The sequence below is a fragment of the Penicillium waksmanii genome, assembly GCF_028829765.1.
Source record: "Penicillium waksmanii strain IBT 27052 chromosome Unknown utg000004l:1.0-5674109.0:1.0-5678898.0, whole genome shotgun sequence".
NCBI classification, from domain to species: domain Eukaryota; kingdom Fungi; phylum Ascomycota; class Eurotiomycetes; order Eurotiales; family Aspergillaceae; genus Penicillium; species Penicillium waksmanii.
The window spans coordinates 2,309,870-2,334,431 of NW_026643251.1; the positions used below are offsets into that span (position 1 = coordinate 2,309,870).

The window sequence follows — 24,562 nt, forward strand, 5'->3', positions numbered from 1 at the left end:
CGCCTAGGACATGATAGAGAATAGCAGTAGTTTACGACTCCCAAAGCACCGCGTCCTTCAACTTGTTAGAAGAAGGATGCGAGAAAAGAAAGAAGGGCAGAACTCCTGTCATAAGTGTGGGCTATTCGGATATGATGTTATATTTTCGTTTTGGGTCGTGTATATGCAGATTAAGCCACATTCCCTGTATGTTTGAGTTATGATACAACGTTATCGTCTATTCTCTAATACTCTTGCTGGTTGTTCCAGTAGAGAGTTCCATGGGTAACCTCTCCAAGAGGTTCAAGCTCCCATCTCAAAACCAACCTAACCCATTGTAGCAGATGGCTTGCGAGCTTGATGTGGCCGACATCGGTCGGGTGGTTCTTAGGGTTGATATCGTTGTGTTGCAAGATACCCTTGGTACTAAAATAGTAGACGAACCCTTGGTCCTTGTAATGTTCGTGAATAGCACGGTGTTCATCCTCATAGACCTCGCTCGGGACGAAAGATAGGCCATCTTGCTTCCACGAGCCCCATTGGGACTAAATACGAGATATTAGTTGATGATGATCAATATGGAGGTTCAAAAGTACAACGTACCACGAGGAGAACAGTAGCATGTGGGTGTGTTTGGTGAAGGTCATCAATCAACTCGATATAGCCATGGTAGTAATTGCGACCGGGGATTTCGTTGGGGTGTCGGTGGTCGTTTCCTCCCATCTGAATGAGGAACAGATCCGTGGCCTGGTCACCCTTCACGTCGAATTTTTCGGGCTCATCGCCATAAGTGGCACGAGCACGGCTTCCTGGATCGGATGCCCTATGCCAGTACCAGCCCTATGAATGGGTTGATAAGTATGATATTGCGGAAAGAGGAGGGCCAGGAATTGGTGTAACATACTATGCCGTGTGATTGACCACCATAGCATTGCTTATCAACGAGGCATACGCCAGGGTAGGCCTATCCATGAAAGATGTTATTGGCGTTTCTCTGGATTGCGATCGGCATCCACGTTGTCCATACCGTTAAAGTGTGCTCGACATTGCCCAGGCCGGCGACAAACAACCATGACCACGACGAGAGTGTCTCGTAAGTTCCGTACTGTCCTGCGGCGACGCTTTGGAGAGTCAGTGAGTTAGGTCCTCTCGGTATATGAGGCAAGATAGACGTACGATCCACCGATAACCTCAACCTTCTTCTCGAACCGTGGCGGGACGTTAAGATGCGCGTCACCCGCCGACGAGACGCTAGCAATCTGAACTGTAGAAGGGTATAAGTAGGCGCAGAGGGATCGATTGGGAAGGGAGGGACTTATCCAATGCCCCAATTGGTCACTAGATAAAAAGTCAGTTGTCGGGCAAGTGTCATGCTACCTCGGAAGGATATCATACCTCGCATCTCAAACACCTTGCCGGTATCCGCAGGTACCTCTCCAAGTTCTGAGTCGTCCCCTATAAATTGATAGGTGGAATCGGCAGTGACATTGGAATACTGCCAGTCAAGGTTTCCAACACTGTTCAATGAGTCAGGATCATGATCCGGGCGCGAATGTCATCGAGGAAGAGTTACCGGTAGGCGACGAGGGCGCCATCGTTGGTACTGGGCCCGAAGCTCACAGCAAGCTAACAAAACCGTTAATTATCTCATAACGGTGGCACATTCGTCATTGTCGTGATAAGCGCATACCTTATTTCCAGTGAATTCTGTTTTAATCCCCGGCGCTCTGATGTCAGGATCGTCGTTAGTAAAGGTCGCAAGGGGGAGGGGAAAGTCTGGGGAAGACGAACGACCACCCTAAGGAACTGTCAGAATGTATTGCATCATATGGGGGGGGAGGTCGAGAGCTAGTTAACGTACAAGAAACATGTTGGCTATCCCAGCGGCCTTTAAAAGCGATCTCCGGCGCATCCGCCTCGTATGTTTTCCAGTTGTCGTCCAGCGTGATCACGGGCGCCTGTCCCGGCCACGGGTCTTCCCTCTCCTGGCCATTTTGCAGAATAGTCGCTGAGGCATGTAGCGACCACGCGAGCCAACCAAGGATATGTGTTACCCGCATAGTGAGAGTCGATGCAATTTCAACGGGATGGGGGTCGCATCAACTGTTATTCTCCAGATCAAATTGCAGGGCTAACGCGTGGTCAAGCGGACTCCTTGTCTATCTCCGATGCGGTCAAAGAAACTATAATGGCGTGATTTGTTCTAAGTGGTCCGCACAAGGTCCGCACAATTTATCGCAGTCCTGAACAAACGGGGCGGCTGATAATTCAGGAATATCAAACGCCAAGAGGTCAATTTCCAAAGAGGGGGGGGTTAAAGCGATAGCTGAATGGGGTGCGGAGTTTGTAGTCTAGAAACAATTCATAAAAAGAATTCCAGCGGGGCGAAATAAACCCTGAGTTTCGGACCAACCGGATTGGAGGAGCTTCGTTCAGGGGCTCATCAGTTTATTTTGGAACCGTTCGGCTAACGCCAAAACTTCGCTGGTCTTTGGATCGTGTGAACCATTTATTCCCCCATGATTGGTCGGTTATAGAACGCCCAAATGTCTGGGCACACAGTCTGTTTCGACAGAAGAGGGTGGGTCCCATTGCCACAGATCTTGGCGGACACGAGGAATTCCCTTGGATGTAACATTGAGCAGTATGTAATATACATCAATGACTCGCCTTCACAAAGGGGCATTCAAATAGTCGACGTCAGCCCCAGACCACTCACACTCCTCAAGCAATGATTTGGTGAAAGGTTCTCATTTTCACCACTCTATGTATACATAGACATACTACACTGGACCCTGAGGCGCTAAATCCTGCTCGGGAATTTCCGAGTACGCGTGTTGTACTGGATGGCTGTTGCGGCTACTCGTACAATTGAACGAACCCTGAGAACCCCAAATTACATCCGTATTACCAGGTTATGTGTATGCAACAAATCGCTCTCCCCCAACTCCGACGGGATGGTACATAGGGCTATCTCAATGGGTTCTGAACTGAAGTTCTCGAGTGTGTGCACCGCCCAGCCTTATTTAAATGGCTTCATGCCTGTCAATTTGAAGGTGTGGGCAGGCCATCCCTGACATTCTTAAATAGCCTTCACTTTTGTCCAAAATCGTTTCGAAGCGTTGGCCCAAATTGTGCCAAGTGGTGGCGGGGATGTCTCGCACCCGGTTAGCCCCTGTGACCAAACTTTCGATGAAATCTGGTCCTTTTCGGAGCGCCAAGCCGAAGGCGTACCCGGAAAGCTGACATCCCCCATCAGCGTGGAGTTCTCTTTCAATAGCCCCGGTCGTTGGGATCCAGTAGGACCAGCCTCGCCTGAATACTAACGGGGTAGTTTGCAGGACATCTCTTCTGCAGTCAGGCGACGGGGAGTAGGGTACCTATCCTTGGACCATTCGATGAGATAGAAACCTCACAATTCTTTCATTTTCTCCATACCAATCTCCTATTCTGTGCGGTTGTATTCGAGACAGTCAAGAGCTTATTTCTACCCCTGCATTGCTGTTGTTCCCATGGTTTTCCAAGTTTGAGCGCCACAGTCAATGCCAAGCCCACCGGTGTAATATGGGTAATTGCGGTATTCGCCCTGTATTGATCGCTCAGGGTTCAGAAGATTCTCCACTCTGCCAAGTTGTAGATCCATGACGATCCAATCGTGCAGAACGTTACTGCGATTAGGTCAAATCGCGCCATTTGCCCGCCACTTCATGCAATACCTTCATACGTACGCTTTCTTCCCCCTTTCCGGGGCTCCGCCACGTATTCGTTCAGATATTTTGATGTGTGAGACACTGGGGTAATGTAGGCACTAGAAATGACATTAGACTCGAAGAACAAGCAACGGAATTGTCACACCGTACTTCGAGGGCGAACCCAAAAAACTTCCATCGCCGAAAACAATTCTGCCAAGGAAAACCTCGCCCCGCTGAATCCCCAAAAACCACGCAGGAGAGCCCTGTCAATCAATCAGAGATCATGCTTCTTCCCGAACTTGCTTCGCTATAGGGCTGGTTTCAAGAAAAGTCCATTGCAGGGAGGTGATCAACGCCGAGCCCACGCATGTTCCGTGTCCTAGGGGGGTTGGAGCGGAATAGGACTCGTTTACTGCACTTGATTGGGGGTAGGTGGCTCTTCTTCTCCAGCCTTGTCAGCCTCTCATCATTGATATCCTCCGTTCGTATTACCGGGGGTCGCGAAAAGCTTCCCCTCTTCGGGACTGCTTCGGTCTTAATGCCCTCTTTAGATTGATATCACCTTGTGGGTTGTGCCCACTAGTTACCCGTGGAATCCGATAGCGAAATGGCAATAAGAAGGCCCGCCAGAGGTGTCAATCATGGAGGCATCTACGTCAGTTCGGGGTTACATGTTTCAAGGCAATAGAGCCAAGACATTGTGCATATGAGATGGAAAATGACAGGTGTGCCGCCGGGGCTCCTGATGTTAGACCCGAAGGAATGAATGGATCATAAGGCAGAATGAAAATCAATCGTAATTAAGTGACTTTATCTCCCACGGGCTTCCGGGATCTTACACGAACGGCTGCTCCATACCTCAGTCGCAAGTACTGTTTCTGGCAATTGATCACCTTCACTGTGTCGCAGCTTTTGCGTGACTGGGCCCGCTTGTCAAGCCGAGGCCTGGCGCTACGTATTGGTACCAGAGATACTTTGTACATAGTGGAGTCTGCCATTCGGCAATCTCCTGGCGGCCGCCCTATGAGCAGGGGAAATGGTCCGCGCTCGAGTTGTTCAAAACCCCGGGCCCCCCCCCCTCTCCCACCTATCCCTTCCTTCTTCGTCGTTTAGATATCTTTCAGCCTTCGGCGGGCCAAATCCATCCGCCCCATCTTGGCATATGTTATAATTATTTGAGAGAAGGTCGACCTCATTCTCTCTCATTCACTCGTTCATAATCTTCCGACCTTTTAACTGCGCCCCAGCATTCCGTCAGGTTATTCTCTGCTGGCCAAGAGAATATTACCCGATGAGCGGTATTTGATTCGAACACTTGGTTCTATTTTGACATTTCCTCCACATCTACGTTATGGATTACATTCGGCAAAATTATGTCTATACCAGGGTTCTGGAGAGCCTCCCCTGGAAATCCGGGGACCCTAATGTGAAGGGTGACCCCAGGAAGAGCGTGAAATGGATTGACGTGAGTTATTCCGCCGCGAGGACCAGTTGACAAAAAATCCTTTTTGCTGACTCTGTATGAATAGGGACTTCGAGGAATTGCATCCTTTCTTGTTGTTATGACCCATCTTGCTCGTGCGTGGGACTATGATCTTTTTGCTCCGCGCGACGATGAAGACACCCCACCGCGCATTCTCCAGTGGCCAATCTTGCGAATTCCCTGGCAAGGTCGACTCGGCGTGACCATTTTCGCCTTTCTTACCGGTTATGTTTGTGCCCTGAAGCCCATCAAGCAGTCCCGCAACGGAGATACCCTTGGATCTTTCACTTCGGTGGCAAAGAGCGCCTTCCGCCGACCACCTCGCCTCATCTTCCCCGCCACGATTGCCCTTATAATATCTTGGGTGATGGCACAGTGCGGAGCTTTCATTGCTGCTAACCGTTCCGACTGCTGGTGGTGCCGCTATGCATCTCCTGATCTTGCCCCGACCTTTTGGGAAGAATTCGTCCGCCTGTTTGAGAATTTCTTGGGGGTTTGGACAACTGGCTATATGGCATACGATGATCACCAGTGGGCCCTCCTGCCTTTGCTGAAGGCTTCCATGCTTGTCTATGTTCTCCTGTGCATCACCATGTTTGTTAAGTTTCGCTGGCGCCTGGGAATCTATTTGGGAATGTTGCTTTATTTCCACCAGAATGCTGCAAAGCAAACCGGTATGTCTAACTTCTGCTTCAAGTCTGTGAATCTGACTAATGAATGATTTGAAGAAACCTTCCAGATGCAAGCTATCTACGGCATGTTCCTCAGCGATCTTTCCTATGAAACCGCGTTTAAGCAATTTGTCGAGGATCACAAGTGGGGTCGTCGAGTCGTTTCGTTCATCCTCTGTCTTTCTGGTCTCCTGATCTGCTCATACCCTGGCGAACACCCGGAGTGGGCTACCTGGTCACAGTTTATGAAGGATGCGTCTCACTACATCTTCCCACCTGAAGTTAACATCGGGCGGCGTTACTCGGCTCTCGGCGTGGATCTCATCATCGCGGCCATCTACATTTCACCAACTACCAAGCAGTTCCTTTCCAGCAGTGTTCTTCTGTGGCTTGGCAAGCAGAGTTTCGCAGTCTATCTTGTCCACGGTACTCTCCTCCGCACCGTCCTTTGCTGGTGTCTCTATGGTATTACTGGACAGCCCTGGGAGGGTCAACCCACCGATGGCAATGGAAACCCGATCCTCGACGAGCACGGTGAGCCTCTTCACCCGCAGTATATACCCATCCGGGCGCCATGGGTCGTTGCAATCTCCATCCCGGCATGGATTGTCCTGGTTTACTTCTGCGCCTCCATGTGGACGACATACGTCGATCCTTTCTGTGCGAAAATGGCACACAAGCTGGAGAAAACGATGTTCGAGCAGGACGAGAAGTCAGAGGCGGCTCTGCCCCTGAACAACCTGCCTATGAACACCATGCCGATGACGAGCGCATAATATCATACCCGTCATTGCCGCAAGGCTAGGTGTCTCGTTGCATATATTTCTTACATCTTTTTTGGGATGATTCTTTTTGTCAGGGGGGATCATTTTCATGAAGTCACAACGCTTTCACATCTTACTTCTCATGTACATATATTCAGCATTTTAGCATTTTCTTTTTCTCACTTGTCAAACTTCTACTCGTGCATATATCTGTCACGCTGCATTTTGAGTCACTTGATTTATGGACTCGGTTTCAATATTTTGTCAATAATATGCCTACAAAAAATCCAACATCTTTCAATAATCCGATTTCAAAATGTGGCAAAATAGTATAAAAATAAACCAAGACCTCAAGCCACATACATAGAATACAGGAACTAGTACCTCCGCCATCTTCCACCTGCCAGACACATCTCACAATGGGGTACACTGCACTCCGTACTCGGTCCTTCGTACGGGTACGGACAACGTGGCAAAGACCCTATGAGCGAGGACCGCCAGGGGCCCGAGAACGAGATTGCGCTCGTTTTCTCTTGAATCTGAGACCCCTCCGAGCGGACTCCACCCAAGTCTTACCCGAAATGGCTCAGAGTGTCTCCACGATGGGCGGCCCAATCCGTGAGATCCGCCTGCCAAGCCCAAAGCGCTCTTGGCAAGAAGGATGAATCAGCTTCCTTATCCCGATTTGCCGAATACGGCTGTTGCCTGCTCGCAGTGCACGTATGTATGCAGCCCTAGGGTGAGACAGGGATGATGCATCCACTATTGTACACTATTGGACGTTTGACACAAGATGGGGGGGGCCAACGCATTGACACTGCCCTATAGCTCTTGGCATTCCGTTTGTCCTTTTTTCATATTATTTACTCGTATCAGCCCCTTTTTTTATAGCAATTGGCAGTCAGGGTCCGAACCGAAAGAAATTGGCCCCAAACCAGATACGGGCTTTCGGACATAAAAATCTGGATCGGCCAATTCACCACCCGACAACATGTACTACGCACTTCACATATAGAAAATATAGGGTTTACATACAATCCTGGCCCCCGGGGCCAATTACAATGTTAAAGTGAACCACGCCTCATCGTCATGATGCAGGGGCTAGGACCTGGAAGGCATACAATAAGATCCTTCCTCGAATCCCTGCAGACCAAAGACTAATTTTGGACCTGACTCTCAGTCAGCAAATAAATCACCATGCATAGAATGGGCTTCTGCTCTATTCTATACATCCGAATAACACGTCACCGAGTTCTTCATTCTCGCTTTCATTTCCGTGGAGTCAAGTTGGGAGTCATTAATGTTTCTTCGCTCCTTGATTGGAGCACTACAAATCATTTCTATCATGCGGCATAGCGTAAAATACGTGATTTGGCCAAATTTGAAGGCACTATAGAGATCACGTGTCTGTACTTTGAAATGCAACGCCTCATGATATACATAGCCAGAAGAGAGCCGCTCTAAATGGCGCCTTTTTACGCCGCCAGTCCACATTAAGACCGTAAAGATCGATTGCCAAGGAGCTTGCTTGTGCCTATTCTGACCGTGAAGTTTCGATCAACGGGAGCCCGCCCTGAACAGTATTATTGTTCATAGTGTGAGCTAAAGAGGCTTAATCCGGGAAGAGACTTCAGGACTCGATATCCCTACTAGTTCTACATGGTCGAACGGAATGGCTTCCAACCTTGGAACATCGAACTTGAAGGTTCAACTACCTAGTACTCGTACTAATAATAGAGGGCTCTTCAGGCTGAAGGTATATTAGTACAGACCTTTCACCTGGGCAACTTGAAGTCTTTTCTCCAGGGCTGTCGCCTGCCTAGGTGTTTTTTTTTTACCTATTGCCCTGAGTCCGTCGGCAGTGATATTTAAATACTAGTAAAAATACTATCATTGAAATGAACCTTAGAAGAGGACGAATCATCACAAAGCCGACCGAGAGAAATGAAATCCAGAACTGCCAGGAGGTGGGTTGGAGGAGGGGGGGGGGGATCAGGCGTCAAGGCCTCCAGCCGTGCCTAAGGAATCTCTCTTTCCGTTCTAGATAGTCTAGCCATCTCCTCCATCATCGCCTTAAGCATTTCCTGATCTCCGGCTTCTAGCAAAGGCTTTTCTCCAGTCCTTTTGTAATTCAACTTGCCGACCGACAACCTTGGAAAAGATTCCATGGATTGAGTTTGGTGGCATACTGCCACAAACCGTGGTCAGTTGTATCCGCGGAACGTGAGATGCCGCGGGCGGATTCCTCTGGGCCGTGAGAAAACTTGAACGAGACAGGTGAACTGTTGACGGGAAATTGTCAATTATATATTAATATTAAGCGACTAAATAATTGATGACCTTTGAAATATTTAGCATCTATTCAACTTGAACTTGAACAGAAAATCTTGTGCATCCCGCAGGGTTTGAGAAACATCATGACGAGAACAACTTCAATTTCTGTTATTGAGGGTCCTGCTATACTCAAGCATAGTGGAGATCGCTTTTCATCAAATAAATGCATGCTGCCAGCAGTTTGGATGAGATCTGGTACATCGAAGGGTCTCTTCATCCACAAAAAAGATCTCCCGTCGTCACCAGAGCTCTGGGAGCCAATATTACTCTCAGTCATGGGCTCCGCAGGTGTGAACGCACGGCAAATTGATGGAGTGGGAGGCGCTACCTCTACTACCTCCAAGGTAGCTGTTATTGCGAGCTCCCAGCGCCCAGGCATCGACATTGAGTACACGTTTGTCCAAGTGGCCCCAGACCAGGCCAAAATAGATATGACCGGGAACTGTGGAAACATTGCTTCTGGTGTTGGGCCATTTGCACTCGACGAAAATATTGTGAGGGCAGCTCCGGGAAAAGAGGAGGTGAGAACATTTACTAGTACCTGTTACAACATGCTTCCGAAGTACGTTTCGTTGATCGATATATACAGATTGATATTCGAATCCTGAACACCAACACCGGGCAGACCATTGTGGAAACCATTAAAGTGACCCCCGATGGCAGGTTCCGAGAGGATGGAGAATGTCGTATTCCTGGTGTTTATGGCACATCTAGTCCAATTAAGGTCGCTTTCATGGACCCTGCAGGTAGCATGACTGGTCGGATGTTTCCCAGTGGACAGCAGCAGGAAATTCTGACCGTTTGGTCTCGCTCACTGGGGAAATTTGACGTGAGAGTTAGTCTGGTAGACGCCGCAAATCCTTTTGTTTTTGTGGATGCATCATCAATATGCATCAAAGACCACCCGTCTTGGCCTGATCCAAATGATACATCTTTTGTGTCTGTTGTCGAAGAGATTCGTCTTGCAGGAGCTGTTCAATTTGGACTGGCTCCAGACCTAGAAACCGCGAGTCAAGTCCGCGGGACTCCAAAAATTGCATTTTTGTCAGCAGCGGAAAATGATGACGATGCTGATATTCAGGTGCTCGCGTTCACTATGGGAAAGCCTCATGGAAGTCTTCAGTTGACGGGCGCAGTATGCCTTGGCGCGGCAATGTCGATTCATGGAACGGTCGCGTGGCACTTGGCAAGCGCAAAAAGGAACGACAGAGTGCCGAAGCATGGGATGTCTGTCGGGGGTCATGAGCTTGCGTCCCCATTGCCAATGGGTATTCGGCATCCCGCTGGTGTAATTCAAGCAGAGACAATTCTGAGGGTAGCAAAGGATGGCCAGGTTCACGTGGATAAAGTGGCAGTCTTTCGAACGGCTCGCAGGCTTTTTGAGGGTAATGTATTTTACAGAGCATAGGAAAATATTCAATTAGTCCTCAAGGTACCTTGAACTAAACATGTGCCTACCCAAGAAGGCTTTTTGTATGATCTTGCCCAGCTCAAACTTTTGTAGCTTTCTGTAAGAAATCCACCTTTCCTGGTCGTGGACCGAAATCAGTTTTCGTAGTAAATTAATTGTACTGCACGCCGTTCCACGGTGAACCGTTGAAGCCAAACAACATGTCGTCATCAAAGCATTCTTGTGCACATGTCTCATCATGAACAGGCAATATGGCTGGAGCAAGAGCTCCTGGCGTACCAAATGGGGGGATTCCAGAAGCCAGGAAGTTATTGCTAGCTCCTTCATACACTGCCTGTGCCTCGGGAGGTTTGCTATGTTGCCGAATAAAGCTTTGAATGATCATATCCATATCCAACTCCGATGGTTCGATTTCTGGGGTTTCTTGAGTTGGTGAAGCTGCAAGTCCGAATGATATATTGCTCTCAATACTCGGAATATTGGGTGACTGTATGCTTTTCTCAATAGCATCAGATGTCCCTTGGGTATAAAAACCCGGATTTTGGTCGTTCAGATCAACCCCCATTCGATCCATTAAATGTAGAATGACATTTTGAGCTCTGCGCACAGCCCAGTTGGTCTCACCATTCTTTCGAAAGATGTCAAGGCAGGCCCGCAAACTGGCATGAGAACGGCTACCGCCCTCTCGTTGAGCTGCCACTCGGACGTGTATAGTTGCCGCGACATATGTGGCATATGATATCAGGTACGGAGCTCTTCGTATGGAAAAAGCGTGATCATATGCCTGCAGCAAATGAATAATTCGGTTTGCAGCCACAGTACAGGTGGTAAATGAGCTAACTGCCACCGATGGGTCAGTAGTATGTAGATGCCCTTCTGCAACAAAAGGTCGATGAAGAAGAATCAATAGAACATTGTATAGTGATAGAAGGGAGATGACATGAGGAGGTGGTGTTGTCTGCATCGTGTTGTTGCTGAATTGTAAATGACTAGGAAGCCCATGCTGCCAGTTTCGTAACTGTGTGTCCAAGGAGCTGAGGGTTGTCATAAGCTCCTGCGGAGTTCGATTCGAGCTTCTTTCTGAATACACTTTGTTCAAGATACCATTCAAGATCAAGGAAAGCTTGCACAACTCCGTAAAAGTGGAAACACTATAAGCGGGAGACCCGGGATAGGATTGGGCGTCCGAGTAAGCAAACGGCTGCCAGTGTTCCAGCTCCTCATAGTGGTCCAGAAAGGAGAGCGACACTTTTGTGTCAAAGTCTTGCAGGGTGGCTGGCCGGCCCTGGTAAAGCGCTTGAACCTTGTCAACCACAAAGGCTCCCCAGAACACACGCCGACGAATTTCCAGATCTTCGTCCGAGAGTTGGCGCATGTTGATCAACATCGTAGCATCCACATGCATACCCAAGTCGATGATCATCCGAAAAGCTGTTCCGGCATATAACCATGCGGCACTTCGTTCGTCACCCAGGGCAAACAAGGAGCTGGTCATCACAAGCAGTGCTTGTATCGTGGTAATTTCACTGCGATCAAGAGCACCGCCCAGCAGTTCCTTGACTCTCATACGAAATGTCCACCCGGCCGTGCGGACATCGTTTGGGTCACGGCGTACCTCAGGTCGATTACTGAACTTCGATGCTCCAAAGTATATCGCGTTTAAGAGAAGCTTAGAAAAGTAAGGTCCATTGCTGGCCATATCCCGCATAAATGCCGGGCGATATGTGATCAAGAAGGAATGGTGCTGACGGTTCCAATGTAATGACAACAAATGCATCCCTAACTCTGGATCGACACCATCGAAGTCGAGTTTCCCCTCCCGCATATTCATCATTTCTAATTGCCCTATATTAAAGTAAGATTTTGTCCACGTGTCCTAGATATAGTTGACTTACGCTGATAGGCCGATTCCCCCATCAGTCGTTTTTGAATGTGCTCCACAGGAACCTGAGGAGCGGTCGACCGCATTTGGCTGCGTTGGTCCAGTGGTGCATCGTCAAACAAAGTACTTGTGAGTCCATGGTAACTTGAGTCACCATTGGGGGAGATGAAAATCCGCGATACAGTCGACCGCGCCTGGTCAACGCTTGGTGTGTGTTTTCCAGCCTCTGATCGTCTCGGAATGACTCCGAGAGGTCGAGGGTCTTGCAATACCTGTCGAGGGTCTTGCAATTCCTGTCGAGGGTCTTGCAATTCCTGTCGGGGGTCTTGCGATTCCTGCCGCGGATCGCTGGTTCTCACTTCCGTGGTGGTGCTTGCACTCTCTGAACGAAGCTCGCTAGCGGTAATCTGCTGACGTAGTTGCTGGTTTTTCTCTCTCTAAACGAGAAAGCTGTGCCTTTGAAGGCCTTCTAACATGTGAGCGAGTGTAGTCTGTGGCTGCCATCAACTGGTGGATCAAATACCTCGGGCGCTTTGAACCAATTGCGTAGATACACTCCTTGCCATGGCCCCTGCAACTGGAGCAGGCAGGCTTTTCGTTATCACAACGCAGCTTTGCATTCCGTTAGTAAAGGTCTGGAATCTCCGCTCACGGCAGTCCTACCTTTCTCTGCCGGCAAAAGGCGCATGCCTTGGCAGCCCTGCGGGCCTTATGCGGGATTGTGTCTTCCATGGAGTAAAACGTCGCAGGGACAAGGAATTGAGTGGGATTTGTGGGGTTCGGCTATTAAAGAGAGCTTTTCTCCGCGGCAACTCTGGTTCCGGCCTTCCGATGTTATAAGTCCGGGTTTCGACCAACGGATTTCACTACCATTTGGTATTTCGAAAACATGGGAGAACAAGCTCCATCCCATTCAAAGCCCACCGAGGCAAAATTGCAACGGGTAATTTGTTCCGTCAGAACCCATGGAGATGAGGGGGGAACCTTGGGAACTTGAACCTAAAGTTGACCATCCCAGCAATATACCCCGCAATGGGTCTCCTTGACAGCCGGGGGAGTAGCAGGAGGAGTGGAAGCTGCGGTGACTGTAAGGAATCTGAAATCGAGAGACCACAACCGTGTTTCAAATGCTAAAATATCTCAGTACCCTTTCGAATATTCAAAAACCCGCGTCCAGCTTCTCCAAAAAGGCGCGGGAACAAGCCCAGCCAACCCCTTACGACTTATTCTTCATGTCGCCCAAAAAGAGGGAATTGGAGCACTCTATACCGGATGCTCAACCCTTATCGTCGTTGGTCTCTCCTTGACGAGTTTTAAAAGAAATTAATTTAGCTAATACAAACGAAATCTCTTAGGGTACGACTGCGAAAGCAGGGGTAAGATTTCTATCATACGACACCATCCGCAATACCTTGGCCGATGATAGCGGCAAGCTCTCTGCTGGCCGTGGAATATTGGCCGGAATGGTCGCGGGTGCTGTCGAGAGTGTTCTGGCTGTCACACCAACTGAGAGAATCAAAACCGCATTGTTGGTAGACCGACTTCGAAAGTGGCGAAAAGAGACTAATTATCAAATCTGTTCACAGAATCGATGATGCCAAAAATGCTCGACAATTTCGGTCCAGTCTGCATGCGGTGACTACACTAGTTCAAAGGCACGGTCCTTCTGAGCTGTATCGTGGCTTGGTATCAACCACAATCAAGCAATCAGCTACATCTGCTGTCCGCATGGGGACATATAACATACTCAAAGAACTCACAAAATCGCAAGGTATTGCGCCAAGCGTACTCACAAACTTCAGTGTAGGGGCGTTGGCTGGAGTCATAACAGTCTATGCCACTCAGCCTTTTGATACTATCAAGACGCGAGCCCAAGGTGTCCAGGGAGCCAGTATTGATCAGGCGGTACGCAGCGTGCTACGTGACTATGGCGTCCGGGGCTTCTGGAAGGGCAGTACCATGCGTCTAGGTCGATTGGTGTTGAGTGGTGGCATCGTGTTCTCGGTATATGAGGAGATGGCAGCTCTGCTCTCATCCATATCATATAGACGGTCTGAAAGCTCAATTTCATACTAAAGTTTCATCTACATTTGTATCAAAAAGTCCTAATCATGTACCTTCTCTATAGACTTACCTAAATAAATGAATTGTGCACATTCTACCTTGAACGGTACCAAGATAACTGAGCAATAACCAAAAAGAGAGAAGTCGATGTTGTATTCGTATGGAAAGAAAGTAGTTATACTCGATCGCCTTCAAGTGAATTTGGATGTGGCTCGAGGAGCTGAAGGCAGTCCAATCTCAATTAGATCTTGCTTTATATCTAGTCCAAAATATACACTAGAGATCCTATACAAAGACATCTGCGAGACATATTGCCTTGGGGATTCTCATGTCTTAGGTGTAGTAATGAATTTTGATCTTTAGAATATCCATATGCCCAGGTGGCCGTATGAATATTCCTAACCTTGGAACCCTAGAATAAAGGCTATATGAAGCGTGTTAATCACTACGTGTCACGAATAGCGATCATCAAATTGCGACCATCGGGAAACCACTAAAAACATATCAAAGGGTCATGTAAAAGCATTTATTTCAATAAAAATCACGTAAAAACTAAAACCATAACCTAAACAGGAGGTAGCTTTCAAGATTTGTGTTGCCTTGGCACACCAGGGCCAGTGCCGTTCAAGCATGCTCCTTGTGATCTGCCATCTTCTTTTCCTTTGCTGTCTGTGTTACTAGATCTGTCATATCCCCCTGGGAATGTTCCTCGCTATAGACACAATATGCCACGGAGAAGGCGCATCACGGAAAACATTATCCAAAGCCTCCAGACTGCGCCCCATCGTCTCAGGGTAAAATAGATAAACAGTAACAGGAATGCAAGCCGAAATAACGGCATAGAGGATATAGTATCTCCACCCGATTGTGTCTAGAGCAACAGGGGTTATCATCACCACAACGAAGTTCCAAAGCCACTTGTTCGCTGTCGATGCAGCGGACATGGCAACACGTAGACGCATCGGTGCGACTTCGGTGCAGTAGAGGAAATTGGCCCCGGAGAATCCAATTGGGTAGAACATGTTGAATAGCCAAATGAAGACCACAGAGACGATTGACAGGCTTGTACCGGCATCGCCAAAGCTAGTTGTGATAGCCAAGACAGTCATACAGAGACACATGCCAGCTCCGCTGAAGATAAACAACTTGCGCCGGCCCAAACGGTCAATTGTAAAGAAAGGGATAAAATTGCAGACAAATTTCCATGTGAGTGCACTCGAACCAAGAATGCTGGCCAACTCTGCATCCAACTTGAGATTCTCTTCAAAGATCGTGGTGATGTAAGTGGATATCAGGTTGCCACCGCACATTTGCTGGAAAAATTGTATCAATAGGCAGAGGCCAAACCGATACAAAAGACGTTCCTCGTCATTTCCCGAGAAAAGCGCGCGCAGAGTGAGGCTTTTTGATTGTGCTGTGAGTTCCAGTGATGATTCTATGCTAGCAATCTCCGATTGTACAGCTTCATCATCAACGGGAAGACCTCGATACGCTGCAAGACTCTGCATAGCTTCTTCCTTCCTAGACACAAAAGCGAGCCACCGTGGTGATTCTGGAAGTAGGAAGACGGACCCGAGAATGGTGAGGGGGAAAATGAAGGATAATGCTAACGGTACCCGCCATTGTGTCTCACCAGTAGTCTTGCTGAAGCCATAATCAATCCAATTCGTAATCACAAAGCCCAGTACCATGCAAATCCCATCGACCACAACATGCTGTCCGCGGTCCTTGGCAGAGCTACATTCAGCTTGCCATACCGGAACTGTTGCGCTCAACTGGCCGATGCCGAATCCAAGGATAACACGGCCCAGCGTAAACTGGATGATTCCGTAAGAAGATGTTTGCAGGAGCTCTCCAATAATAGTGATAATAGCAGCCATGAAAATAGTCTTCCGTCGGCCATAGCGATCCCCGAAGTAGGTGCACGAAAGTGCTCCCACAAGAGCTCCCAGTTGAAGAGATGCAATCACTGCACCCTTCCTGGTTGAGTTTCTCTGCTTAATCGCACCTTCAGTGTTGGTTGTGTCAATCTCCGGAAACGTGGAGACCCTAAAAGTCGATAAGCTTCACAGTTCATGCATGAACAACTTTTTTGGGATATCTCACCATGACTGCAGACTGGCAAGCGGGGCAACTCCGGATTGATTGTACCCGTAGGTGATGAACGCTGGGGCTACAGTGAGTAACACCTGTGCGAGACGGAGCGACCTTCCACGAAGCATAGTGGCGCAGAAAATTGAAGCAGACAAATTTTGGTATCCTCATTATTTTAGCTCGGATTTATCGCTTATTTATGTAGTAGAGCTCGGCTAAGGGTCCGGGAGACCCCAGAATCCGTTTCCTGTGGGGAAATTATCTCCAGATTGCGGATGTAAACTTCCGCGGAATCTAACTTTCCATGGCATCTAAATTTCTCTTGTCAAGTTTTGAGACGGTTCCGGTCTTACTTTCAAACTATTTGTTTAGTTTACACACATTAAGTTGATACTCGCTGTCGTGATACCATGACACGGAGAGGGCAAATTGGAGGATATCAACGAAAAGGCCAATGCCGGGTCACAGAGGAGAGGTTCGCAACAGCCAAATTGAGATAAGACACCGTCGATAAATATGTGATGGTTGAGAGCTTACATTACGCAATTGCTTCAATCGAGATCCCCCACCATAGATCCCGTTAACATGGAAGTTATTCGGTAATACTATGGAGTTTGAAAGGGAATAATTCGAAATAAATACAAGTTGTGTCTTTCAAGCTGAGAGCGAGGGGGTGCATTTCCGCATCTAAAGAAAAGTTCTGACAGGATGCAACTTCGAGGGTGCAAAAAGAAAAAAAAAGCCGTATGATACTACGATTCTCTTGACGGAGGACAGTCTTCAAAAGTTATATACTGAACGATGATCCGCCGTTGGCAAAAATAATGCTTCCAGTGCACCACCCAAACTCGGAGTTACAGATTGTCGCGATTAAACCGGCGATTTCCTCGGCATACGCTGCTCTTCCACCAAACCTTTCACCCAGCTTCTTGGTATACTCGGTTCCAACCTTGGAGTTGATACTGGATATCATCACAATGCGACCGGAACGGGCGGTTGGCAAATATGGTTTGCAAGCGGCGGTAAGAAGAATTGGGCCGAGGACATTCACCTCATATATCCGCTGAAACTCGCCTTCGATAACTGATTCGAGAGCCCAAGGTGTAATATAGCAGTATTGTGTACAATGATATCAATCTGGAATTTTTGGGAACTCATGAAGTGCGTCCTCGCGGTTGAGACGAGTCTCTCGCACTCCACCGAAGATGAAATGTCCGCCCTCAAGGCTAGTGCTTGGATGGAGTATGACTTTTCAAGCTTTTGGGAAAGGGTTGCCGCAGCCTTGTCTGAGCACTCAGCGGCATAGTTTATTATGACATTACAGCCCTTGCTAGCCAGATTGCGGACAATCGCGGCGCCGATGCCTATTACATTTATGGTTAATGTATGACAGTGATAATTTCCCTGAAAACCAACACTTACTTAGTGCAGAGCCGGTCACAATTGCAAATTTGTTTTCGTAGATACGGGGGAGCGAAGTTCCATTCTGATGGCTGCCCATTGTGGCGAATATTGATCGGGATTGGGGTGGGGGGAGGGGAGGGGGATTAGCGGGTACTGTTTCTACTTCAAGGCCGTTGTAGAGCTTAGCGAGTATCGTTAGTCAGTATTCCCCTTAATTCTGACCCTTTTCAATGACTTAAATCTCTTCTTTTGTATTTTTAATATACCTTTTATGTAAAAGTCTCGTCCCTCTAGCTTGTCGATCACATGTAGAATCCTCCCTGATCGGCCGTTGTACTGAGCTTTTAGACTGGGTCTGCCGCAACTACCACTTAGATAAGAACCCTCCATCAATAGGAAGACAGACACCGTTTACGTAGGATGAGCAGTCTGATGCAAGCCAAAGAGATCCTTGTGCAACCTCATGAGCTTGTCCAAATCTGTTTAAGCTGCTCACTTTAGGCGCAAATTCTTCGTGAGTAGTACCCATGATTTCCAAGGCTTTGGCCGACATTTCACTCTGCTTAGGTTAGTATATCTTCCAATTTTTTTCTTAGGTGGGGGATTCGTAAGGTATAGCATACAAAAATTGCTCCTGGCGCAATAGCGTTAACTCGGATGCCACTCGGGCCACCTTCTGTTGCAGCATGCTTGGTCAAACCAATAAGAGCATGCTTTGCGGACGTGTAGGCAGGCATGTTTGGTTGGGGCATAAAAGCATTGATAGAAGCAATATTCACGATAGACCCTTTCGTGTTCTGCTTCTGAAACTGCTGCATTTGATACTTGCAGCAAAGAGCAGTGCCAGTCAAGTTAACATCCAAAAGCTGACGCCAATAGGTCTCATCAAACTCAGTGAGTGATGTCTTATCCGGTGACATCGCCGCGTTGTTGATGGCCACATCTAGCTTTCCAAATTCTTTAACCGTCTGCTCAATGAGGTTTTGAACATCACTGGAATTCGAGATATCTGTTGCCACAAAACGAACATCTCCAAGAGAGGAAAGCTCTTCAGCAACTTTCAGACCTTGATCTTCTTTGACATCTGCAATGACCACTTTGGCCCCCGCCCGAAGAAATACCGAGGCGGTTTCCTTGCCCATGCCCTGGGCACCGCCAGTAACAATGGCTACTTTACCCTCTAAGAGTGGAAAAATGGATGCCTGTGAACTTTCCATGGCAATTTGTATCGATTATAACGGGGAAAGAGGAAATGAGAAATTTCGCACACAGCGCGGGGTGAAAATAATTAAGCGGTGTCTGATTCATTTCCTGCAGGATGACAGATACTTTTGCCTCACAGTGTCCTGGACGAGGGATCGGCATTGATAATTCTGGGATCAACAATACTAATGCCGACTACGAAGACGTTTCTTCCTGGAGGATTTGTAGACATGGCTAAGGTATGCGTGGCAACCAGAGGGAGTACGTGTTTCTGAAACCTTTGCTTTTTCAGACCTAGGCCTTCAACCCCCACTGCTCTGTGGAGGCCAATCAATGAAACTGGCGAGAACTGTTGTGGATCAGCAAAGGATGGGCCATTTTTGGCTGCAGCTGTGCCCCAGCCTTGCAGCGGCTGTCAAGCCGTGTTCTATAGTGATTGGCTATCGTAGCAGCATGGGGTGTACACTAAATGAGCTCCAGGATTCGGTCAAAATAGAGATCATCTCCCGCGACCCGTTGGATGATTTTTTCGGAAGATGGGCACTGTGAATCAAGTGAGAAAAATAGAGATAATTTTCTATGGTTTCAATTCTATAAGAGGCAAAAGTATCTGCATGATTTTGACTGAAATATACCTAGGTAAAAATTGTCAGTTTCTTAGATTTGCGACTCCTCAAAATAACCATTCCACAGGCGCGCCCATAGGCTAAATTTTAGCGCAGTGATGTGGAGTCTTGGCTTGACTGATCGTCATCCTTAACCAGGCTTTGCTCTTTAGTCAATTTTGGATTCCGAATACAGAGAGCGAATGCAATCAACGGTACGGTTAGACAAATACCCGTTATGCAGAGCAGACGCTGGGTCTTTTGGTATGCCACAATCACGGCATCCCGATCCGGTGTACCAACCGGATTCGCGTCTGCAAATGGAAATGGTGCTCCATAAACTTCGGCTGCAAGAGTCTCGTTCCCAAGTTGTCGAATCAACTCTGTTGGCAGTACCTGATTCCAGATCGCGCCTGAAATTGTATTCCCAATCGCACTCCCAATGTTATAGGAAGCAAGGTAGATTCCAGTCACAACAGCAAGATCTAATGATCCGTTAATCATCAATGGAAATTCGTGGCATGCAATAGTTAGGAATTGAGACGAAAAAACTCACGTTCGTGCTTGGAAGCAACTTGAATGCTTGCCTGGGCTGGGTAAGAGAATAGTCCACCGGCTATGGTACAAATCAGTCAAATCCCCACATCTCAGATAGCACTTAACCTACCAAGACCTAAAAGCACCTGTCCTCCGATAACTCCTGAATGACTAGAGCCACTGGAGCCACCGCGGAAGTAAATGAGGATGCCAAATGCAACCATGAATAGCACAGTTCCAGATACAATGAAAGGCTTGAGCTGACGAAGCTTCATGACGATAAATCCGAGAATCACGCCGGCAATAACAGAAGTGAAGCTGTAAAGAGATGTAATTCTGGTCGCACTAAGTACCGATTCATCAAAGCTGACGTAAAGAACGGTGTAAAGGAAATCTCCTTGGAGATACCACGCTGAAGGTTTAATTAGATATGTGCCCGCTTGTCTCGATGGGTAGTCACTCACCGGTGTTTAACATAACCGCAATACCAATAGGGCCCCAAATAGCGCGGTCTTTCAGTTTCTGAGAATGAATTAGCTTTAATGTATTATTTAAACATTGAATGTTGCGGTCCTTACTTTGAATGGCAGCATAGGGTGCGGGCATGTTTTCTCCCAATAGACCCAGACTGGAACCAGCAGAACTCCAACGACAAGTGGTGCTATAACTTTTGCCGTCTTCCATTGCGCAGTAACTCCTCCTGCAAGGGTGAAGGGAACGAGAATGCAGGCAAGCATAGCAATCATAAGGATAAGCCCAATCACGTCGAGGTGCCAGAATAGCTCTAGAGCCAGTTTCTGACCACCAAGTAGCTCGAGGGAACTTTTATATGATTCCAATTTCCCAGTTCGTTTCGCGCGGCGGCGAACAATGAAAAGCACGGCGATCAAAGGTAGCGAACAAACCGGGTAAATAATCGCGAACATGCCGATTCCCCATTTCCAGGTTGTCACTTTGAGAACTGCATCAGTCAAATTACCGCTGATCCAGGTGTTGATCTATTGATTCGACTCAGATTAATATATTGCAGTTAGATGGCCCAAGGCGTGGTTATGCTCACAATAAAAGGAAGCGCTGGGATGAATGAGAATAAGAGGCGAGAGCGGCTAGAAGTCACATCTCCAACCAGGACTTCAAGAATAAACATGATGCATGTGTATCCGACCTGTTAAAACGTCAAATCTTGTCAATTTCTCATTGGATCATTTGTAGGTACCTGGTAGATGACAGCCCCCGCAGAAAAGGCCTCCACACTCGTAGCAAACGTTTCAATAATTGTGCCGACCGTATAGAAGACAATCGAGATCAAGATAAGTTCAACTCTGCCGAAAACATCGGCAATCTTGGCAGCAGTAGGCTGAGTTGGGTTGGAAAATTAGCCGAAAATTCTTGCGAGAAGTGTTAAAAACATTACCTGAGCGGCGGCGGCAATAACAGCTCGAAGAACGTTGATAGTTGCGAGTAAACTGTGAAGGCCATAACTTGCGGTGGCATAAGGCTATATTAAAGGTTCCTACTGTTAACTTCTGGAATATTGAGGACAACGGATTGGATTTTGGGGAACCTACTTGATAGGTATACCGGACAGTACCATCTAGGCCATAGACGTATGCAACGAGAAAAATACCGCAGAACAGAAAAATCCGATCGATGAAGCGAAATTCTGATGCGATAATTTCGATGCGGCGAACACCGGGGCTACCTTCTCCCAGCAGATGAACATCTCGAGTTGATTCTGTGGAGGAGTTGATCTGCTTCTCCGGACTTTCTTCGAGATGGTCATCACTCGCGCCCCTATAGTCGGCCATGGTGGGAAGCTGAAAGCCAGACAAGAGGAATTTTTTGGGAAAATTGCAAACCTTTGACCCGGGCGCTGTCGCGTATTTAGGGGCCTGAGAGGGGGGAAAAAAAAAACTTTCAAGCCAAGGCCAAGGCTGCGGTCGCCGAGGGAAAATATGAAGATTGGTCGCGCCACCCAGTCAGGTCCACAAATTCATCTTATCAGATCAGGGTGTGGCGTCTGGATACGTTCAGGTCCCTGGTTAGCTCGTGCCCAGACCTATTGCCGAGGATGCTAGGACTCTTTCTCGAAATTGTAGCCATTGAAAGAGATTGTTAGTTCCCCACCTCGTATCTCGCTGGGGTGAAACCCCCGGCTTGTCACGGCTGATGGCACCTACTTCGTCAGGTCGTACGACGTGCTGAGAAGTCACGGTCTTCAAAATATGCTTCTTGTCTCGTGTTTGCCTTCTGCCAATGGCAGGATACCGGCAAGCCGTTCCAGAGTCTATGGTAGTTAGGAGTATAAAAAATTTTGATTATTCTCGCACGTCCTAGAATCATCAATTATCTACCCAGATGTTGACAGGCCCAGACCTCTGGAATCGGCAGGCGGCCAAACCCCGAGTCCATGGGAGATCCATCAGCCACAAATAAAACACATGGCATCGCTGATGCATGCTGATTGTAAGCATAAATATCCACAAACCCAAAATCCGGAAGGCTACTAACTTTGTATATAGAAGTACTAGTAATTAGTTTTGGCGTGGCTTGAGTGCTGAATGGCCGGCATCGAACGCCATGTCCGCCAAGGTTCGTCGATTTTTTTTTTGGATAGAGTTCCCATGGGCACCGCTGGGCCGTGACCCTGACTGAATCTCCAACCTGAATCCTGGAGCGTACACAGTCCTCCCCATAATCTTTGGACCGGGAATAAGACTTTCGCATGGCGAGCCAACAACGGAAATTCCGACGACGTGCAAAAGTTTTGCGGAGTGACAAGCAACATAATATTTTACAAGGGAGAATGTTACAAATTTTGCAACGTCAATGGCAACTCAACGGATACATCATTATGTATGCATGATGGTCGAATTTTCTCGGCAACAAGTTTTCTAAGGTTTACAGCAGTAGTGACAACAGCAGTAGCTCGTTGAAAGTGCAGCCGCTATCAAAGCCCGCGTCCGGAGTTGCGGCAAGTTCTCTCATCGGGATTATTGTGAGACTGATTGGAGAATAGTATGCCAGTATGGGCAGCTTTGTGTATATAATTCTCAATGATAAAATACCCCTAGGTTTGAAGACCGCGGCTATCTGTTTAGCATTCCAGGGCTACTCATATTTAATCATTCGGCAACCTATTGGATGAACTACTTATTCCCCCAGAACACCTCCAAATTTAGGATAAACGCGTGCTACTGACCGCCTTTTCTCATGTGGGGATCGTGTTTCTCAGCTGAGTTCTCCTGTTTCCATCGCTACGTCCAAGGTTCAAAGTCCTTAACTGAACAAAAATTGGGTTCAGGGTTGCTACCTGCTTTCTACTCATGAGACATGCTCACTGAGCTATGCAGATGAGAAACTTGTTCAAATTTCCTGTTGTCTGTACCGGGAATGTCCCGGCGAATGCCAACCAAGTCGATCAACAACAATCTGACCATGCCACTAACCAACTAACACTTGGAGCAGTAACCCACCGATCCCAGTCTAAGATAAAAAGCCCCTTCTGACGTGACATGTCTCGTTGTCGCCTTCCCAATCTCTAATCCTCTTGACCACTTCCATACCGAATGTACGAGGCAATGACCCACTAGCGAATCATACGACGAGCACTGCGGTCGCAACGGTCGCGTACGGGCCCTCCTTTCCTGAAATCTTAAATAAGCCGCTAGAATCGTGACCCGATGCTGGTGAGTGTTCGTCAAAAACAGTCTGGCGAGCCCGAATTCATTGAATTAGTGCGCAACGACACGGCTGGCTTCATGGACCGGGAGCATGATGTTCAAGGGATCGCCCGCGCGATAATATGCGATATGTTTGGGATCAGTGCTCCGCCAGGCTTCCCATGAGACGAAGTTGGTTGATCACTATCAGCCGCACCAAATGGCAAATGCCAGGAAGAATTTAGGGAGCTGCATCGGTTCGAGGGCGATCTTGACTGCTGTCAAGCTCCTTGTGGCATGCCTGGAGTCCGTCACTAGATGCGCTAGACAGGAAAGCCGCTCTTTTCTACGGCGATATATGAATTTTCACACTCTAGAATAACAGGGCAAGCCTGTTATTTTTATCTGTCACTCGCTATGATTCCAGACGCAATAGATCTGAATTTGATTTATCCTGATTATTCCCTTAATCCCTTGGTCTCGACTAAGAACAAGTAGAATGTCAAAAGTTAGCCATCTTTCATTAGATGTAAATTATAGGGTAGATATAGTTCAATCCCAGCCCCCGCCGGGAAAACACGCGGAGTCAAATAATAAGGTTAAAACGGGCCAAGGTCACAACTTTCACTAAGATCCACCAAACTCCGATCAACTTCACCTGGTCACACCCCCACCTCGCATAGCGTTCGGACTCTAGAAATATCGGCTTGACATCCTTTCTTGTTCAGTTGGTTCTGCTGGCAGGGCGATGGCTACTTCAGCTACTACTTCGCACCT

At 47.8% G+C, this 24,562-nt stretch overlaps 8 protein-coding genes across 8 annotated transcripts; 3 read left to right on the top strand and 5 right to left on the bottom strand.

The window, feature by feature from the left end:
* Window positions 1-224: 224 nt before the first annotated feature.
* Window positions 225-2,039, bottom strand: N7481_003676 (SGNH/GDSL hydrolase family protein; the record flags this gene model as incomplete). Its single annotated transcript, XM_057262895.1, has 9 exons — window positions 225-524; window positions 583-819; window positions 884-943; window positions 1,007-1,100; window positions 1,156-1,243; window positions 1,375-1,496; window positions 1,553-1,605; window positions 1,670-1,777; window positions 1,848-2,039. The coding sequence occupies 9 exons, from the start codon at window positions 2,037-2,039 to the stop codon at window positions 225-227; spliced, it is 1,254 nt and encodes a 417-aa protein (XP_057124556.1).
* Window positions 2,040-5,022: 2,983 nt separating this feature from the next.
* N7481_003677 (acyltransferase family protein) lies at window positions 5,023-6,601 on the top strand (the record flags this gene model as incomplete). Its single annotated transcript, XM_057262896.1, has 3 exons — window positions 5,023-5,136; window positions 5,201-5,828; window positions 5,883-6,601. The coding sequence occupies 3 exons, from the start codon at window positions 5,023-5,025 to the stop codon at window positions 6,599-6,601; spliced, it is 1,461 nt and encodes a 486-aa protein (XP_057124557.1).
* Window positions 6,602-9,006: 2,405 nt separating this feature from the next.
* On the top strand, window positions 9,007-10,331 carry N7481_003678 (uncharacterized protein; the record flags this gene model as incomplete). Its single annotated transcript, XM_057262897.1, has 2 exons — window positions 9,007-9,444; window positions 9,513-10,331. 2 exons carry the CDS (start codon window positions 9,007-9,009, stop codon window positions 10,329-10,331), a joined length of 1,257 nt encoding a protein of 418 aa, XP_057124558.1.
* A 154-nt stretch (window positions 10,332-10,485) lies between these two features.
* On the bottom strand, window positions 10,486-13,089 carry N7481_003679 (uncharacterized protein; the record flags this gene model as incomplete). Its single annotated transcript, XM_057262898.1, has 5 exons — window positions 10,486-12,179; window positions 12,230-12,598; window positions 12,660-12,828; window positions 12,880-12,999; window positions 13,087-13,089. The coding sequence occupies 5 exons, from the start codon at window positions 13,087-13,089 to the stop codon at window positions 10,486-10,488; spliced, it is 2,355 nt and encodes a 784-aa protein (XP_057124559.1).
* A 16-nt stretch (window positions 13,090-13,105) lies between these two features.
* Window positions 13,106-14,292, top strand: N7481_003680 (uncharacterized protein; the record flags this gene model as incomplete). The annotated part of the gene is made up of 5 exons (XM_057262899.1): window positions 13,106-13,159; window positions 13,235-13,303; window positions 13,361-13,507; window positions 13,572-13,744; window positions 13,803-14,292. 5 exons carry the CDS (start codon window positions 13,106-13,108, stop codon window positions 14,290-14,292), a joined length of 933 nt encoding a protein of 310 aa, XP_057124560.1.
* A 674-nt stretch (window positions 14,293-14,966) lies between these two features.
* N7481_003681 (sugar porter family MFS transporter) lies at window positions 14,967-16,502 on the bottom strand (the record flags this gene model as incomplete). Its single annotated transcript, XM_057262900.1, has 2 exons — window positions 14,967-16,329; window positions 16,387-16,502. The coding sequence occupies 2 exons, from the start codon at window positions 16,500-16,502 to the stop codon at window positions 14,967-14,969; spliced, it is 1,479 nt and encodes a 492-aa protein (XP_057124561.1).
* Window positions 16,503-18,341: 1,839 nt separating this feature from the next.
* On the bottom strand, window positions 18,342-18,995 carry N7481_003682 (SDR family NAD(P)-dependent oxidoreductase; the record flags this gene model as incomplete). Its single annotated transcript, XM_057262901.1, has 1 exon — window positions 18,342-18,995. One exon carries the CDS (start codon window positions 18,993-18,995, stop codon window positions 18,342-18,344), a length of 654 nt encoding a protein of 217 aa, XP_057124562.1.
* Window positions 18,996-19,694: 699 nt separating this feature from the next.
* Window positions 19,695-21,931, bottom strand: sit1 (putative siderochrome-iron transporter Sit1; the record flags this gene model as incomplete). The annotated part of the gene is made up of 9 exons (XM_057262902.1): window positions 19,695-20,071; window positions 20,143-20,202; window positions 20,254-20,535; window positions 20,588-20,645; window positions 20,702-21,121; window positions 21,184-21,288; window positions 21,340-21,480; window positions 21,538-21,621; window positions 21,692-21,931. 9 exons carry the CDS (start codon window positions 21,929-21,931, stop codon window positions 19,695-19,697), a joined length of 1,767 nt encoding a protein of 588 aa, XP_057124563.1.
* Window positions 21,932-24,562: the final 2,631 nt, after the last annotated feature.